This window comes from Heliconius melpomene, chromosome 6 (genome assembly GCF_056956725.1).
Source record: "Heliconius melpomene rosina isolate 202511_hmr_F chromosome 6, ASM5695672v1, whole genome shotgun sequence".
NCBI classification, from domain to species: Eukaryota; Metazoa; Arthropoda; class Insecta; order Lepidoptera; family Nymphalidae; genus Heliconius; species Heliconius melpomene.
In genome coordinates this window covers 1,671,861-1,690,855 of record NC_140394.1, presented here as the reverse complement: position 1 = coordinate 1,690,855, position 18,995 = coordinate 1,671,861, and the positions used below count along the sequence as shown (strand labels likewise).

Genomic DNA, 18,995 nt, shown 5'->3' with positions numbered 1-18,995 from the left:
AGTTAAATGACATTGGCATCTAAATCTTCGTTGCTATAAAGGCAGGCGGGCTTTTTTTTTCGAGCTTGTGGTTAATGCTGAAGAGGGTATTCTGTCCCTGATGAAAAGCAAGCACTACGTGGCTGCCTGTGACGAAAATTAAATAGAATGCATCGGCCGGGAATTGAACCCGGGCTGCCCGCTTGGCAGGCGAGCATTCTACCACTGAACCACCGATGCGTGTAAGGCAGGCGGGCGCGGCGGACTCACTTGTATAAGCATAACGTCGCGAGGCGCGTTTCGCAGCAAGGAATTTTTGATATTGTAACAACTTCTAAAGTACTTATTAAAATGAAAAACAGAAAAGACAGTTTTGATCTACATTAAATGGACAACGTAACTGATATACTTATTTATATGCTGAGAGTAAGGGATAAGTGAAACTTGACTCGATACAGTTGATGTGTGAACGGCGTAATGTGTCAATAATTAAATGCGTTTTTCTCTGAAACTATTCGCAATTTCGAAATAGTTTAAAAAGCAAATTTTATCTTCGTTTAACGTAGAAATTTAATAAAGTATTTTAAAGGATAAGGATTAATACCATTATGGAAAAATATCCCTCACAATAAAAAATATATTGAAATTACTATTTTTAGACAGAAATATGATCACTACACGTTATTCTTAGAAGATACGAATATGCCATCGCGGACTTTTTTGTAGATCTTATTAAGAGGAACAATACTCCAGTACATTTTTTTCATATAGTACTTACCATTAAAGCAGCGCATGCGCCAAAGTGTCTCAGCGGGTAGGACTTTATACACATTTATCGTATTTATGTTAATTTACATAAGAATTTACAAATAATAAACTATATATAAACCTTCCCTGAGAAATACTCGACCTAATGGTAAAAACCGTATCCAAATCCGTTGGGTGGTTTAGAAGAAGAAGAGTTAGAAAGTTCAGACAGACACAAAAAGCGACTTTGTTTTATAAGATACTAGCGGACGCGCGCAGCTTCGCTTGCGTATTTAAGGGTGAATTCTAATAACCCATGAAACATGTGTTCAATGATATATTTTTAAGAGTCTAAATATCAAATTTTATAAAAATCGGTGGCGATTTAAGAATTTTCCCATACAAACTTTCAACCCCTTATTTGCACCCTTAGGGGGTGAATTCTAGAAAACCATGAAACATGTGTTTAATTATGTACGTTTAAGAGTCTGAATTTCAAATTTTATAAAAATTGGTACCGATTTAAAAAAAAATCTATACAAACTTTCAACCCCTTATTTGCACCCTTAGGGGAAGAATTCTAGAAAACCATGAAATATGTGTTCAATTAAATACTTTTAAGAGTCTGAATTTCAAATTTTATAAGAATCGGTGCCGATTTAATTTTTTTTTCATACAAACTTTCAATCCCTATTTCACCCCTTTAAAATTAAAATTTTTCAAAATCCTTTCTTAGTGGATGTCCAGATAACGAAAGTAAACATCTGTCCAAATTCCACGTTTCTACGCAAAGCGGTTACGGCTGTGCGTGCGTCTTACCTCAGTCAGTGAGGACAAGTCCTTTTATATATATAGACTAGCAACCGCCAGCGGCTTCGCCCGCTTAAACTACACAATTATTAATTCAATATACTGAATTACTTTATGTTCTAATATTTCATGTTTGCAGCGCACTTAGTGATTTCTAATATGCACATTTCAATAACTTTGGTACCGTATTAGCGTAATTGTTATAAGAATTTTGAATGGTTTAAAAGAATGCAACCTACATTACCTACTATTTAAGATCAGTTATTAGATTTTTTATGTAAATACATATATTACCGATTTTTTTTAGAGCGTATATTGCAAAATATACGCAAAGATATGGTTAATTTTTTTATTATGGTTAATATTGCAAAGATATGGTTAATTTTTTTTACTTTTTTTTACTTTCACCATATGTTAAAAAGAAATATAAGTATTAATTTGAACTATTCAAATAATTTACAATTGCATAAACAGACTTATAGACGAAATAACTGGCCTTGACAGGGATTCATTCCTGATAGGGCTCTTATCACTTTTATGTAAATTTTTGTTATAGAGTATTATTAATTTAAACAAAAAAAAACCGTTTAAAAATGTGATTCTCATATACATTAAATAAATATTTCATTTCCTCGAGTAGACATAAAACCTACAACCAGTCGCATTTACTATAACACTTTCGTGCTTCTGCACCACGACTGGCCTCTTTATCTTTCTTTTTTCAACTTCACGCACTGTACTCCGCACAGAGTATAGGCAAAGGGAACCGAGCGTTGAGACACTCCTTTCCCCACTTTCCACTAAATTTTTCGAGGCATTGCGTGTTGGGTGGCCGAACTTCACGCCTGGCTTTTGAATTGCTGCTAGAGCGGCAAAACATAATTATTAAAATACAATAATGCATTACCTCGAGTGGAAATCGAACCCACACCCTTGTGCCCCTGTGCCACGAAGGCCTATATTTTTCATGTGCAGATTTCGCTTTTATATCCTTTAATTATGTGTTATAATATATAATGCATTATAATGCATTTCATATTCTACACATACTATATATGGTTAACAGATGTTTTAACTTATATCCCGAAAAACACACCCTTAGGGGTCGAATTTCGAAAAAAAAATTGTTTCAAAATCCATGTCAAAATCCCATCTAGGGTAGCACGTAGATACTAAAATAATTCGTATGTAAAATTTGAGATTTTTGACCAGCACTTGTAATTACGATATTGCATATACAATATCAACCCCAAAACTATATGCTTAGGTATCAAATTTAGCAAAATCTCTTAGTTAACAACTACTTCCTATAAGTAACGCTCATGCAAAATTTGAGACTCCTAGCACTTATAGTTACGAAGTTTCATACAAACTATCAACCCTAAAAACAACCCTTTAAGGGTGGAATATTGGATATTACCGTCTCCTTGTGTACTTACGTCTTATAAGTGACGTCCATAGAAAATTTGAGACTCCTAGCACTTATAGTAACGAAGTTTCATACAAAATATCAACCCTAAAAACAACCCTTTAGGGGTAGAATATTGGAAATTCCCGTCTTAGCGAGCACCTTCGTCCTATAAGTGACGTCCATAGAAAATTTAAGACTCCTAGCGCTTATAGTAACGAAGTTTCATGCAAACTACCAACCCTAAAAACAACCCTTTAGGGGTGGAATATTGGAAAATCCCGTCTCCGTGTGTACTTACGTCCTATAAGTAACGTCCATAAAAAATTTGAGACTCCTAGAACTTATTGTAATAAAGTTTCATACAAACTATCAACCCTAAAAACAACCCTTTAGGGGTGGAATATTGGAAATTCGCGTCTCCGTGTGTACTTACGTCATTTAAGTAACGTCCATAGAAAATTTGAGACTCCTAGAACTTATTGTAATAAAGTTTCATACAAACTATCAACCCTAAAAACAACCCTTTAGGGGTAGAATATTGGAAATTCGCGTCTCCGTGTGTACTTATGTCCTATAAGTAACGTCCATAGAAAATTTGAGACTCCTAGAACTTATTGTAATAAAGTTTCATACAAACTATCAACCCTAAAAACAACCCTTTAGGGGTGGAATATTGGAAATTCGCGTCTCCGTGTGTACTTACGTCATTTAAGTAACGTCCATAGAAAATTTGAGACTCCTAGAACTTATTGTAATAAAGTTTCATACAAACTATCAACCCTAAAAACAACCCTTTAGGGGTGGAATATTGGAAATTCGCGTCTCCGTGTGTACTTATGTCCTATAAGTAACGTCCATAGAAAATTTGAGACTCCTAGAACTTATTGTAATAAAGTTTCATACAAACTATCAACTCTAAAAACAACCCTTTAGGGGTGGAATATTGGAAATTCGCGTCTCCGTGTGTACTTGCGTCCTATAAGTGACGTCTATAGAAAATTTAAGACTCCTAGCGCTTATAGTAACGAAGTTTCATGCAAACTACCAACCCTAAAAACAACCCATTAGGGGTGGAATATTGGAAATTCCCGTCTCCGTGTGTACTTACGTCTTATAAGTGACGGCCATGCAAAATTTGAGACTCCTAGCATTTGTAGTAAAGAAGTTTCATACAAACTTTCAACCCCAAAAACAACCCCTTAGAAGTCGAATATTACAAATTCCCGTCTTAGCGAGCACCTACGTCCTATAAGTAACTCCTATGCAAAATTTCAGATTCCTAGCACATGTAGTTTCTGAGATTTCGTGATGAGTGAGTGACCTTTCGATTTTATATATATAGATAGGAGGATATAGAGTTTCTTGCCGGCTCTTCTCAGCAGAACTGCCTTCCGAAGCCTTCCTTCCGAGCTTTTTGTTCATATGTTCATTCGACGATTCAATAGTGCTTATAATAATTGCCTATTTGAATAAAGAATTGAATTTTGAATTTTTTTGAATAAAAAAGGACATGTTCCCACTGACTGAGGTAAGACACACGCACAGCCGTAACCGCTGAAGGTAGAAACGTAAAATTTGGACACAGGTTTATTTTCGTAACCTGGACGATGAAATAGGGATTGAAAGTTTGTATGAAAAATTTTATAAATCGTTATCGATTTTTATAAAATTTGAAATTTAAACTCTTAAAAATATTTAATTTAAGACGTGTTTCATGGTTTATTAAAATTCACCCCTGAGGGTCCAAATAAGCAAGCGAAGCTGCTCGCGTTCGCTAGTTGATTTATAAGGTGCTATGACGTCGTCTTGACTTAACTATCTCAAAAATATAAAATGTTTTTGAAATTTCTTTGAAAAAATACTTTAGATTATAAAAGTAACGTTCCATTTCCATTTCACCACTCCTTAGACAAAGTGCGATAGCGAATTAACTGAAAAGAGAGAAATGACGTATTAGTATACGTCATTTAGTTTTTTTTTAATTCTTGTTTTTGTTTTTTAAAATTAACGATAAATTATCAGATTTTTCACTTAGTAGATATAATAAATAACACGGGAAAAAAGTAATAAACAAAAAAACACTGTCTAACAAAATAAAACAACGAATTTTGTATTGTATAATAAAATTTTTATTAAAAAATAATATTTAAAATAAGCTCAAATCGAGCTAAACTTATATTGATTGAATTAAATTAACATTTTACACTTAATGAAAAAATTGTGCGACCAATGCCACTAAGATAAGTGCCATGGAGCCAGTTATTGCGGCGGATGAATTTCCGCTGCGAATGAAGGTTACCACATCAGGTGCTACACTGTTACCCCATCCGATGTTGTTCATGGCTGATGACACGACAGCCACTCCGTTGTCGAATGAGCCTACTAGGTCTAGCTGTTTCTCGTACACCCAACTTTGGAACTAGAATAAAATTAAATCAGTTAAAAATGACGGAACGGAGTGTTTAATCTGATAACTAGCTGAAAAGTTAAAAAAGGAAATTCTATGATTATTAATATCAGTCTGAGTATTGCATTTTGTAGATTGACCTAAAATGTTATAAAAATGACATCACATGTGTATCACATAAAATCCAAAATAAAATAAATAATTTGACATTCACCTTAACCACATCTTCAAAGTTGGTCAAGAAGGACGCTACAGCGTTGATGCAGATGTTGAGTCTAGCTACGCCTCCGTACCTGAAGATAACATTTCAATAATAATTATGTATTAATTAAAATAAATTATTAATAATAAAAAATATTATTGAGATGATTATAAAATAAAAGGGCAGTTCCGAGACAGGTTAAGTATAGATTTTTTTATAAATTCATTACTCCCGTTAGGTATAAAATCGTCAACAGTTGTATTACAAGATTTTCTCTATCGATCTCATAGACGAGTTCAAGTTATAAGATTCTTAATAATTAATACATACGTGTCTCTGATTTGGATGAAGTTGTTGTACAAGAAATCGAGGACTAGACCCAGATTTTCTCTGTTGCCTTGAAGAGCAAACTGATAGGCACTGGCCCTGTCGTGGACCCTGATCTTGTCATTGTACATAGACTGGAACAGGTAGCTGGAAGAACATAACAAACATCACTATTGAAACTGCTAATGCTTATCGGTAACAAATTTGCTATTATGTTACTATAGGTACGTAAAATATATACGACTTTTTTTCAAAAAGGTCTCAAATTTATTTTATGAGATAGTGTATATAGTCGATTATGGGTTGTTATCTTCATTAGAATATCTTAGTCATTTCCACACACACACACACACACACACACATCGGCTATATAATATTGTCCAAACTTTTTCAAACTTTAGTTAAAAATAATTATTGTAATTTAAATAAAATATATCACTAATTTAAGTTAATAAAGCATTTAATAGTACAGTTGGAAAGTGAAAAAAATGTTTTAATAAATTAATCTTCTCGACCTCCAAATATAATATATAAACTATTCTCATCCTCCCGATCTATTCAGATAAAACACATCGATCCAATGTCTATCTGTCAGATAGACATTGATTCGCAATGTTTAAAAATAGACAAAAAAATTGCAACAAGAAAATGTCCAATTGTGCATCTGGACTAAATCATTGAGTTGCGTAAATAATACTTACTGTGTCAAAGAAGAACTATCTCTAGTACAAGCAAGAGTACGTAAAATGACGACCATGTCGGCAGCGTTCTCGGAACTATTATATTTCTGGAAGAGGAATTGATAGTCCGAAGCATTACCATGGCGTAGACCAGAGCAGTAGACGTAGCGGCGAGCGTTTTTAGGTACACTGTAGAAGTAATAAAATTTGTATATAATTATACTTATTTATCTAAATGTGTAAATGTTCACAAGATTTGTTTTTTATCAATATGAGGGCGTCGTAGCGCACAGGCACAAGCGTGTGACTGTAAACGCGACTGGTTGTAGGTTCGATCCTTACTCGAGGAAATGAAATATTTCCATTTATTCGCTCTGGTGTCGGGGTAAAACGTGGCGTTGGGTTCCGCGTCTCAACAAACAAAGCCATTCACATTTAAAAAAGTACAAACAACCTAATTTTAAATGCAATAAAAACTCACATATAGGTAGCGTTGTTTCTAAACTCGTTCCACTTTGCAAGACTGTCGCTAACGCATCCTTCGTGGCCCATATTACAAGCGTAGTTCATAATAATCATTCTCGCTTGTTGGACAGACACCAATTCATTAGGACTTTCGTTGTAGCCTAATTCAGCTATAGCACCTTCGAAAAGGTCTAATAAATATTGCTGTAAAGATCCAAATTATATTAATAAAGTTAAATATATACTTATGTACATGAGTACATGCATCATCAATTTAAAATGGCAGACATGGCAAGCGAAAAGAAGCGTGCGCTTATAGTAAGCGCGATGGTAGTGGATTCGATTTTTTATGAGCTATTTTCGTATTTATATTAGACTACATTGACAGAAATAATGTAATTGTAAACATAGTCCAGAGAACGAGTTAAGTAAAAGCGAACATATTAAATTAAGATTTCTTAAATATGAGCTGCCTAAGTAATGGGCTTAAATTACCAGATCAGTGGCCATTAATGTAGTATCTTATAAAATCATTTTTTAACACAATTTACTCACATTAAATTCTTCATAAGCAGCAGGCAAGTGCTCTAGCCTTCTTCGCACCCAATCAAGCTGTGCTAACGCTCCATCCCAAACGTAGTAGCTGCTTTCGTTTTTCAAGAATGAGAGTACATCAAAGGCACGGTTGACACTGATTTTACCAGCTCGGAGGAAGAAAAGGACATCGTGGGCAATCTAAATCGGGAATATATATATTTATAATTAAATAGAGACTTTTTTATGTATTATTATTTTTCTGAAATTAGTTTTGTAATAATAATGTCATTTGAGGTCAGCCGTGCCCTACAAATGCATCGACAAACAGAATTTTTTTTAAAAAATCGTTGTGTTTGGTTCATTAACGTTAGTAAATAACGTTTTTTCTTATATATCTTCACATGAAACAGACACTGTACATACAGACACCGATCCGTTACGATTTTATTATAAGTATAGAAGACTCAACATTGTCAGCGAGATTGCCATGTCCCCAGCGAGATATGGTCCCGATGTTCATGAATTGAGAATTATTTTTTAATTACTTTATTTTTTTTAAATTAGTAACAATTCCAGAGATAAAAATCTCGGTTTTCCCCGAGATAACATCTGGCAACACTGATAGAAGTATAGATATAAATTAAAGCTTACCTGTGCCCTGTTTAGTTTGTGTATGACATCTTTATTGTTGCGCAATTGAGAGGCAATCATTTCCCAGTTATGATCATCATAATTTACGCGATAAAGTCCTATAATATACATATATTTTTTAAAACTCACTATAACACTACGAATATAAATAAATAGTAAAAAGAGTAAAGCATAAATAATGGATACCAAGATACAAATGGATGTTGATTCAACTTGCTCTACACCTTTTCAAAAATAGTGTATAACTACGATCAGAATAGTGTTTAAACATTAACATATTAAAAAAAAATTAAAGACAAATATTTATTATCTTAAATTCGGAACGCACTAAGAACAAAAAATATTTATTTAAAGGCTTAATAAAAAAGTTACTAAAAATTTTTTCCAAAAAATAAAATAAATTATATAAATATTTATAACTGTCAATATAAGTATAGTTAAAAGCTTAATTTACACTAAATCAATATAAATATCTGATAATTATAAAATATCGCATGTCACCATCATTACGCATAATTTACTATAAAAAAAGTTTCACACTTTTTCAGGTATAGCAGGAAAGACAGAGCGAAGGTAGTATTAAGATACTCCATCTCTCACTTTCCGCCTATTTTTCGAAACATTGCGTTGTTGAGTGGCGGAACTAAGCGCCGCGCTTGTATTTTTATTACAATTAAAAAAAATCTTACCCGAATATTGCAAGTTCAATATAACCCAATCGTGTCCTGGATCTTTTTGAATGGTCATACTACTATTGGAGAATATAAAACTCGGCTTGGTACTAGTGAAATTAGGGTTTCCTCCGTGAGTCCATGTTATTGGAATATGCCAAATTGTTGGGTTGGGTGTTCCACTTAATTGGAAACGTTCCTGCAAAATAATGTTCAGTAATATCATGCACCAAAATCTATAAATTAAGAAAATAAAAAGTAATAATTTAGACAGTTAAAATAACTGTCATAGCAAGTAAGACATAAAACTATTATGAATATAAAATATATAGAAAATATCATAATGATTTAATTAGTCAAACTGGGGATTTGGATTGCTTCTAGTTATATAAAATAATTTTCCTGAAGTATTTATTAATCATCGGAATACTTCTACATTTTCTAAAAAATACACGAGCTAAAAAAGCATAAAAAAGCAAAAGTATACCTGAGATAAAGAAATGACTCCATTATTCGTGTTGACATTGACATTGACTACTGGTGCTCCTGGGTTCTGTACCCAGTTATCAAAAACGGCTCCCACATCAACACCAGGATAACTAACTTGAAAGCTTGAATCTTGTACAACGGCCCTTCGGAATGCTTCGTACATATCATTGGGATACGCAATACCAAATGCACTGAAATGTGTGATAATGTTTACAGAAATTCCACATAGATAGTTTATTTTTTCTTTACTATTTTCTTTTTCTATTGTATCTTACACTATTAATACTTACTGTTGTTTTAAATAATCTCTTAATGCATTTTTAAAAGTGTTAGGTCCAACAAAATGCTCCATCATTCTTAAGACTGAAGCCCCCTTTGCATAACTGGGAGTACCGAAATGAGCTGTGATTGAAGGATTGCTTGCGACGGCGCTCCAATTCATAGCAGTAATACTGGCACTGGCATCCCCAACTAAAGCACTTTGCACTCGGTCAAGTACGAAAAGTTCGTCAAGCTCCAGTTGTGGATCAGCCTGAAATGTGATTTTACACGTATTTTCAAATAGTTTATTATATTAACATAGTATATTATATTAATGTTACATCAATAAAATTTGTAATTGTTTTATTATTAAGTTGGTGTAATAAAGTATTAAATAAATAGTTGTTTATTAAAAATTCCGCTGAATTCTGAAGGTATTACGCGTTATGATCGTTTTATATTTTTAAAAAAAAGAACCCTCAGGCTTTTTTGTTCTAGGTAGAGAAGATCCAACTTAACCCATTCAGTTCACCTCGATCTGCCCATTTTGCAACACCGCGCTTTGTCTATCAGAGCGAAAAAAAAGTTATAAATTTAATGTTATCTAATAACTGTAACAAAAACTAAATGGATAGTATAATAAACTTTAAAAGGATTGCACTCACTAAATGAGCTCCAAAGAATTCAAAGTAGCTAGCAAAAGACTCATTCAGCCAAAGGTTGCTCCACCAAAAACAAGTTACTAAATTTCCGAACCATTTATGGGCAAGTTCATGAGCCATAATTGTTGTAATAAAGATCTTGTCTACAATATTCGTGTGATCCTCATCATATAGTAAGTATGCTTCCCTGCGAAGAAACAAAAAGCAATTTCAGGATTGTAAGTCAACAAGTGTTCACATCTTAAGTAAGTAAATTTTCACTTTTTTAATTTTATTTATTTGTATTGTCAGTTCACATTTCGTACTAAATTTCTAATAACTGTAGGTCTACGGGAAGTTTCTTATAGTTTTGCTTACGCGGCGAATTTTATACAAAATGCAACAAAATCGTTTCATAAATGGTCGTATCTTTTTATTCCGTTGACTTAAAAGCTTGACTTGTTCTATGCTTTATGGGAACATCGATCTAAATATATAATATCAATTTCAACTTGATACCTTAGAGGATATAAAGCTTCCATTTTTACCTTTTGAGATACGGAACCCAAAAAAGTAAACGAAATATATACAGTAGAAATTTTTGTGAAAATGTATGTTAAAACTAATAATTTTGCGTATTTTTTACCTGTAGTTGACCATTCCCCAGTTTTCCATAGCACCAGCAGGAAAATCGGGTAAAGCAATGTGGTCATTTTTCATTGGGTATCCTTGGCCCATGTCGTAGTATTTATAATCAAAATACTCATCCATCGCTTTAGTGATCCTAAGACCAATATCTGCGGCATACTCATGTTGATCGACAGGTCCTTCGCGAGAAATAATTTGGAAAGGCATTGCTACAGTTGAAGTTTTATTAGTGGTTACAAAATCACTAACATGGAATGCTATTAAATAAGCTGAAACTGTAGGTGTTGGCAGGAACGTTTCTCGAATCCGCCCTTGAGATAGCCTAAAAAGAGAAAAAAAATTATAATCTAATTAAAAAAAAAATAATTTAAATTAATAAAATTAGCTACTTACTGCACAGTCTCATTTATGGCCATATTGGAGAAGGAAGGAGAAAGATTAGCGTCGCGAACAATAGAAATAACAAATCTACTTTTGAATTGAGGTTCGTCAAAACATGGGAACGCTGTTCTCGCATAGTAGGGCTGGAATTGAGTTGTGGCATATTGACTGAAAAAAAAACATCAGAATAAATTTATTTTATACTGCATTGGTTAAATAAAAATAGTTTACAAATTTTAATAAACAAGCCTTGTAGGCTTCATTTAACTGCATAAAAATAACAAAATAATTACCGTGTTTCATTGCCGAAATGGTAGTAACCTTTGTAGAATCCCCTGGCAAATGGATTTTCGTTTATTGCCCCAAGAAAACTGATTGTAATTATATATTTACCAGGGCTGATTTGTGAAGCAAAATTGATCTTTAATATTTCGTAATAGTCGTCAGTTTCAAATGAATTGGGAAACTGTAGGTTGATTGGTTGGTTATTTTCATTAACAACGTTAATTCCACTTATGGATACGACTTTCTGATGCAGAACAATTTGTGAAAGATTTTGCGATACCTGGGAAATTATTTCATATTACATATAATGTATATTAAAAAAAAACTCGTAAAGAACCATATCAATCGCTTATGCATAGTAGATTAACCAACGGTAGATAGCTGTATAACGTGGAGATGATATTTGCCATTGAAGTATCTATTGGTGTGAGTGTATTTCCTATCTATTGTGCCGTTAGGATTTTTATGACTAAAATATCAAGAAATGTCAAGGAATTATTTGCCTGAAATTCTCTCTTGTGAATTGAATATTAATTAAAATTAAAATTAAGGGGGTTGGGAATATATATAGTAATGTAATTGTCAAGGATTTCATATAAAATGTGTAACAATTGCGAAAATCTAATATCTTATTATATATACCTTTAGATTAGTCGTGAATCAGTTTAAACGTAAAGTTTAAAAATTTCAATTGTGACATAATTTGAATAATAATATTTTTACAATATTATTATTTAAACTTAATTTGCCATTGTTAATTTAAGGGACATTACTTTATCAACTCAATGATAACGAAAAGTCTATACCTATGTTCATACATATATCTTCGGTCACATCAATTCGAGGAATTAATAATAATTTATAATATATTTTATCTTATCTTTTATATTTTTAGATAAAAGTACGGTTTCAATGCAATAGTGTTGGTAATTATTTTAGTGTGTGATATAATAATTCCGACTGGAATAAAAAAATTAAAGAGTTCTTTACCTAATATTATTCATAATATACCGTTTATGTGCCTTTTGTTAAATATTCACATGTCATATGATGAACACTGATTTCCCATTAATAGAACAATTTAAGTTAAATTATTCACATTCATTTTACACTTTCCACCTAAGACATTGCAAAAAGACATGCTAAAAGTTGAAAAATTAAAATTTTAAGGTTAATTTCTCATCGTGAGGGTTGAATCCACAATGAGAAAACGATGTCAATACATTACTTTAAATCTAAATAATTACATACATCTACATCGATCTGGACCAGTCCGTTGAATCTAGATTCAGATAAATAGACGTCTAAGTCAACATAGTAGTATGAAGGCTGCACATTATTTAGTAGTCTGTACTGTGGGTTGTCCAGGTTTGTGGAATAATCGATGGTGCCCAAATCTGACATAAACTCAAAAGGCTCTGCGTTGATAGCTCCCACCAGGAGGAACAGAAACGTGACCATCATTTTGAGACCTGCAATATTTTTATATTTAAACTTTGCTTACATTTTTCACACATATTTTAATAAAAGTAGATTATATATTTTTATAACTTCCACATGCCCACAATTACTTTAACAAGTTAATTCTAGTCGTCTCATTTTGTTTTTCTATATTATAATCCTCTATACTCATATTACTCATTTACTGATAACTAAGCCAAGGCAATATGATTTTAAGTCAGGTAACTGATAAACTATACTACACATATTATACATGTTTACTAAAAAAATACATACATATTTATTAAAAAATATAAAGAATTGACATTTTTTTTAATTTACGTATCCCGTACACAGCAATGTAAGCAGAGAAAACAAGATCTTAGTGTTAAGATACTCCATTTTCACTTTCCGCTGAATTATGGAAGTATTGCGTGTTAGTGGCTGAACTCAACGCCGCGCTTTGCCTCATTATAAGAGCGACGAAATAAAAAAATTAAACATTAATTTGGGAATTGAATCCCCAACAGTTTTCAGTCATACATCCGTGGCCAAGCGCCTCAAAGATATTAACCTATAGCAAATATGAAAGATGCATATTACTCCAGTCCACTCAGTCCACAAAACGTCTTTTTTGCGTGGAAATCGAACCCAGCAATCGGACCATACTAATATACCAACATATTATATTTTCAAAGTCAATAAAAATTGTACGTCTTATGTAAAAATATTAATTTTCATATTAGTTTTTTTTAGATTCCCTAATTAAATATCCAGTTACAAGAATAAATGTATTCGTACATACCCATTGTGGTCGCGATGGCACCCACTGACCAAGTAAAAAATATATTTCTTGTCACATATTATAGTTCTATTATCTTTCCAGACGATTTTTTTTTAAATTATCAAAATGATCGACGATAAACAATTTTACAATACCTTTATTGATAGGTGTTGATAACATTTTTGGTGCATGATTAAGTACTTGTGAAATGAGCCTAGTTCATTAAGTTTTAAAGACCGATTTTTGTCATTATTATTTCAGAATCATATTATTAGAATGAGTAACAAGATCGTCTGCACATAACATTTCAGGTACAACAATCTCAGTGTTCTTTCTGGCTCTTATTTGTGTTATAAAAAAAATATTATTAAAATATACATGGATGGGTGTTTGTAATTATATCATTTATATCAATTATTATAGATGTATATGCTTACTCTCATGACTTTCACGAGTCTTGCCGAACTTTTTAAAAACTGAGCGTTAATTGTTACAATTCTCACCAAGTGCTGTCAACTTAAAATAATTGTTAATTTTTTTAACTTTTCATTTCAATACCTCAAACCGTAGCGTTGAGTTCCGCCACTCAACACACAATATGTCCAGAATTCGGCGGAACCTTGGGAAAGGAGTCTCTTAACACTAGATTCCCTCTGCCTACTCTGCTGTGTGCGGGGTACAGCGTGAAGCTGATTTAATTCATAAAATTTTGCTGATCTTTTCAAGTAATGAGGTTGTAATGCAACTGGTTTCTTTAGACATGCATGGACATGTTACTGGTAACAGCATCGGGAGTCTATTTTTTATCTTAACTGACTACCTTTGAATCGATACTTTTAGGTGTTTACCTAAAATCTTTTTATTTTTCATCATATCTAATTTCATGCCTAATTAATTTATCTTAGACTAAATTGGTTTGCTCTACGTGTTCTATGTTATACAAATTTTCCTTTGGACATTCTAGTTTGGCTAGATAAGAACATTATATAATTGTTATAAATAAATTGAATAATACCAATATATAATAATATTAAGCAAAATTATGGGGGAAAACAAATCGAATGTAATTAAATATCCAATTAATTATTGCTCACTGTCCTAAATCTTATCTGAAATTTTTTTAGGACCAATAACCTGAGTCATATAATATGAAATTCTATTTTTAGGTGATGATCTAGTACTTTTCACTGTTATGGTGATATTCTGTGACTTAAGCTGTCGTTCAGAAAGATTTAGTTAGTTAGTCAGTACTAACTATCTATATCCCAAGATCCCAAGGCCGCCAGACCCACGTCATTTTAGCAAAGCTGACATTTTGATTATTAGTCTAATTCGTAGTAAGACAGTATGCGAACTCAATAACTTGAAAGAGGTACTCCTTTCAGAGGTAGCGCCAAATAAAAATACATCTCTGTATGGGAGGATTGAGGGTTGAGCCATCGGATTGCTCTGAGTGCTTATAAGGGAACTTGAAATAGTCTGTAAAATTAAAGCTTGCTAGTATAGCGTAACCGGTTTTTTTTATTTTACAAAGCTTCACGAGAGCTACATAAAATCAGTCATATAGAAACAAATACTCAACTCACAGAATTCGACGATTTATCTTGTCACCGTTACCTAAGACAATTTGCAAACTTTTGAATATATAAATAATAAAAAAGTATTTGTTTTAAATATTAAAAATATTACACAACATTTTAATAAAATGTGCAACAATACACATACTTCCTAATATGCTTATATTCCACCGAGATGGCCAATAAAAAATTAACAATGTCTTTGTGATTCAGTTTTATGAATAATTTCTATCTACATATACTATTATTTACTATGTATTAATAAACATTCTATAAAAAATAATCGACTTGTAAATTTAAAAAAAGTCCACGTTCACTTTCAGTGTGTTATTGTTCTTGTTCTGAGTCATACTTATAAACTGATTAGCAACCGCCAGCGGCTTCGCCCGCTTAAACTACACAATTATTAATTCAATATACTGAATTACTTTATGTTCTAATATTTCATGTTTGCAGCGCACTTAGTGATTTCTAATATGCACATTTCAATAACTTTGGTACCGTATTAGCGTAATTGTTATAAGAATTTTGAATGGTTTAAAAGAATGCAACCTACATTACCTACTATTTAAGATCAGTTATTAGATTTTTTATGTAAATACATATATTACCGATTTTTTTTAGAGCGTATATTGCAAAATATACGCAAAGATATGGTTAATTTTTTTTACTTTTTTTTACTTTCACCATATGTTAAAAAGAAATATAAGTATTAATTTGAACTATTCAAATAATTTACAATTGCATAAACAGACTTATAGACGAAATAACTGGCCTTGACAGGGATTCATTCCTGATAGGGCTCTTATCACTTTTATGTAAATTTTTGTTATAGAGTATTATTAATTTAAACAAAAAAAATGTGATTCTCATATACATTAAATAAATATTTCATTTCCTCGAGTAGACATAAAACCTACAACCAGTCGCATTTACTATAACACTTTCGTGCTTCTGCACCACGATTGCGCCTCTTTATCTTTCTTTTTTCAGCTTCACGCACTGTACTCCGCACAGAGTATAGGCAAAGGGAACCGAGCGTTGAGACACTCCTTTCCCCACTTTCCACTAAATTTTTCGAGGCATTGCGTGTTGGGTGGCAGAACTTCACGCCTGGCTTTTGAATTGCTGCTAGAGCGGCAAAACATAATTATTAAAATACAATAATGCATTACCTCGAGTGGAAATCGAACCTCGCCGCCATCGCCACCCTTGTGCCCCTGTGCCACGAAGGCCTATATTTTTCATGTGCAGATTTCGCTTTTATATCCTTTAATTATGTGTTATAATATATAATGCATTATAATGCATTTCATATTCTACACATACTATATATGGTTAACAGATGTTTTAACTTATATCCCGAAAAACACACCCTTAGGGGTCGAATTTCGAAAAAAAAATTGTTTCAAAATCCATGTCAAAATCCCATCTAGGGTAGCACGTAGACACTAAAATAATTCGTATGTAAAATTTGAGATTTTTGACCAGCACTTGTAATTACGATATTGCATATACAATATCAACCCCAAAACTATATGCTTAGGTATCAAATTTAGCAAAATCTCTTAGTTAACAACTACTTCCTATAAGTAACGCTCATGCAAAATTTGAGACTCCTAGCACTTATAGTTACGAAGTTTCATACAAAATATCAACCCTAAAAACAACCCTTTAGGGGTAGAATATTGGAAATTCCCGTCTTAGCGAGCACCTTCGTCCTATAAGTGACGTCCATAGAAAATTTAAGACTCCTAGCGCTTATAGTAACGAAGTTTCATGCAAACTACCAACCCTAAAAACAACCCTTTAGGGGTGGAATATTGGAAATTCCCGTCTCCGTGTGTACTTACGTCCTATAAGTAACGTCCATAAAAAATTTGAGACTCCTAGAACTTATTGTAATAAAGTTTCATACAAACTATCAACCCTAAAAACAACCCTTTAGGGGTGGAATATTGGAAATTCTCGTCTCCGTGTGTACTTGCGTCCTATAAGTGACGTCCATAGAAAATTTAAGACTCCTAGCGCTTATAGTAACGAAGTTTCATGCAAACTACCAACCCTAAAAACAACCCTTTAGGGGTGGAATATTGGAAATTCCCGTCTCCGTGTGTACTTACGTCCTATAAGTAACGTCCATAGAAAATTTGAGACTCCTAGAACTTATTGTAATAAAGTTTCATACAAACTATCAACCCTAAAAACAACCCTTTAGGGGTGGAATATTGGAAATTCGCGTCTCCGTGTGTACTTGCGTCCTATAAGTGACGTCTATAGAAAATTTAAGACTCCTAGCGCTTATAGTAACGAAGTTTCATGCAAACTACCAACCCTAAAAACAACCCATTAGGGGTGGAATATTGGAAATTCCCGTCTCCGTGTGTACTTACGTCTTATAAGTGACGGCCATGCAAAATTTGAGACTCCTAGCACTTATAGTAACGAAGTTTCATACAAAATATCAACCCTAAAAACAACCCTTTAGGGGTAGAATATTGGAAATTCCCGTCTTAGCGAGCACCTTCGTCCTATAAGTGACGTCCATAGAAAATTTAAGACTCCTAGCGCTTATAGTAACGAAGTTTCATGCAAACTACCAACCCTAAAAACAACCCTTTAGGGGTGGAATATTGGAAATTCCCGTCTCCGTGTGTACTTACGTCTTATAAGTAACGTCCATAAAAAATTTGAGACTCCTAGAACTTATTGTAATAAAGTTTCATACAAACTATCAACCCTAAAAACAACCCTTTAGGGGTGGAATATTGGAAATTCGCGTCGCCGTGTGTACTTACGTCATTTAAGTAACGTCCATAGAAAATTTGAGACTCCTAGCACTTATAGTAACAAAGTTTCATACAAACTATCAACCTTAAAAACCACCCTTTAGGGGTGGAATATTGGAAATTCTCGTCTCCGTGTGTACTTGCGTCCTATAAGTGACGGCCATGCAAAATTTGACACTCCTAGCATTTGTAGTAAAGAAGTTTCATACAAACTTTCAACTCCAAAAACAACCCCTTAGAAGTCGAATATTACAAATTCCCGTCTTAGCGAGCACCTACGTCCTATAAGTAACTCCTATGCAAAATTTCAGATTCCTAGCACATGTAGTTTCTGAGATTTCGTGATGAGTGAGTGACCTTTCGATTTTATATATATAGATAAATATTTCATTTCCTCGAGTAGACATAAAACCTACAACCAGTCGCATTTACTATAACACTTTCGTGCTTCTGCACCACGACTGGCCTCTTTATCTTTCTTTTTTCAGCTTCACGCACTGTACTCCGCACAGAGTATAGGCAAAGGGAACCGAGCGTTGAGACACTCCTTTCCCCACTTTCCACTAAATTTTTCGAGGCATTGCGTGTTGGGTGGCAGAACTTCACGCCTGGCTTTTGAATTGCTGCTAGAGCGGCAAAACATAATTATTAAAATACAATAATGCATTACCTCGAGTGGAAATCGAACCTCGCCGCCATCGCCACCCTTGTGCCCCTGTGCCACGAAGGCCTATATTTTTCATGTGCAGATTTCGCTTTTATATCCTTTAATTATGTGTTATAATATATAATGCATTATAATGCATTTCATAT

The 18,995-nt window shown here is 33.1% G+C and overlaps 1 protein-coding gene across 1 annotated transcript; it reads right to left on the bottom strand.

The window, feature by feature from the left end:
* Positions 1-5,053: 5,053 nt before the first annotated feature.
* Positions 5,054-13,938, bottom strand: LOC146538026 (membrane alanyl aminopeptidase-like). Its single transcript, XM_085187095.1, has 16 exons — positions 13,838-13,938; positions 12,844-13,064; positions 11,601-11,872; positions 11,320-11,475; positions 10,925-11,248; positions 10,303-10,486; positions 9,667-9,908; positions 9,375-9,567; positions 8,906-9,086; positions 8,217-8,314; positions 7,584-7,763; positions 7,045-7,232; positions 6,585-6,752; positions 5,887-6,030; positions 5,569-5,647; positions 5,054-5,366 (listed from the first exon to the last, which is right to left on the bottom strand). The coding sequence occupies exons 1-16, from the start codon at positions 13,839-13,841 to the stop codon at positions 5,154-5,156; spliced, it is 2,847 nt and encodes a 948-aa protein (XP_085043221.1). The 5' UTR covers positions 13,842-13,938; the 3' UTR covers positions 5,054-5,153.
* Between the last annotated feature and the right edge of the window lie 5,057 nt (positions 13,939-18,995).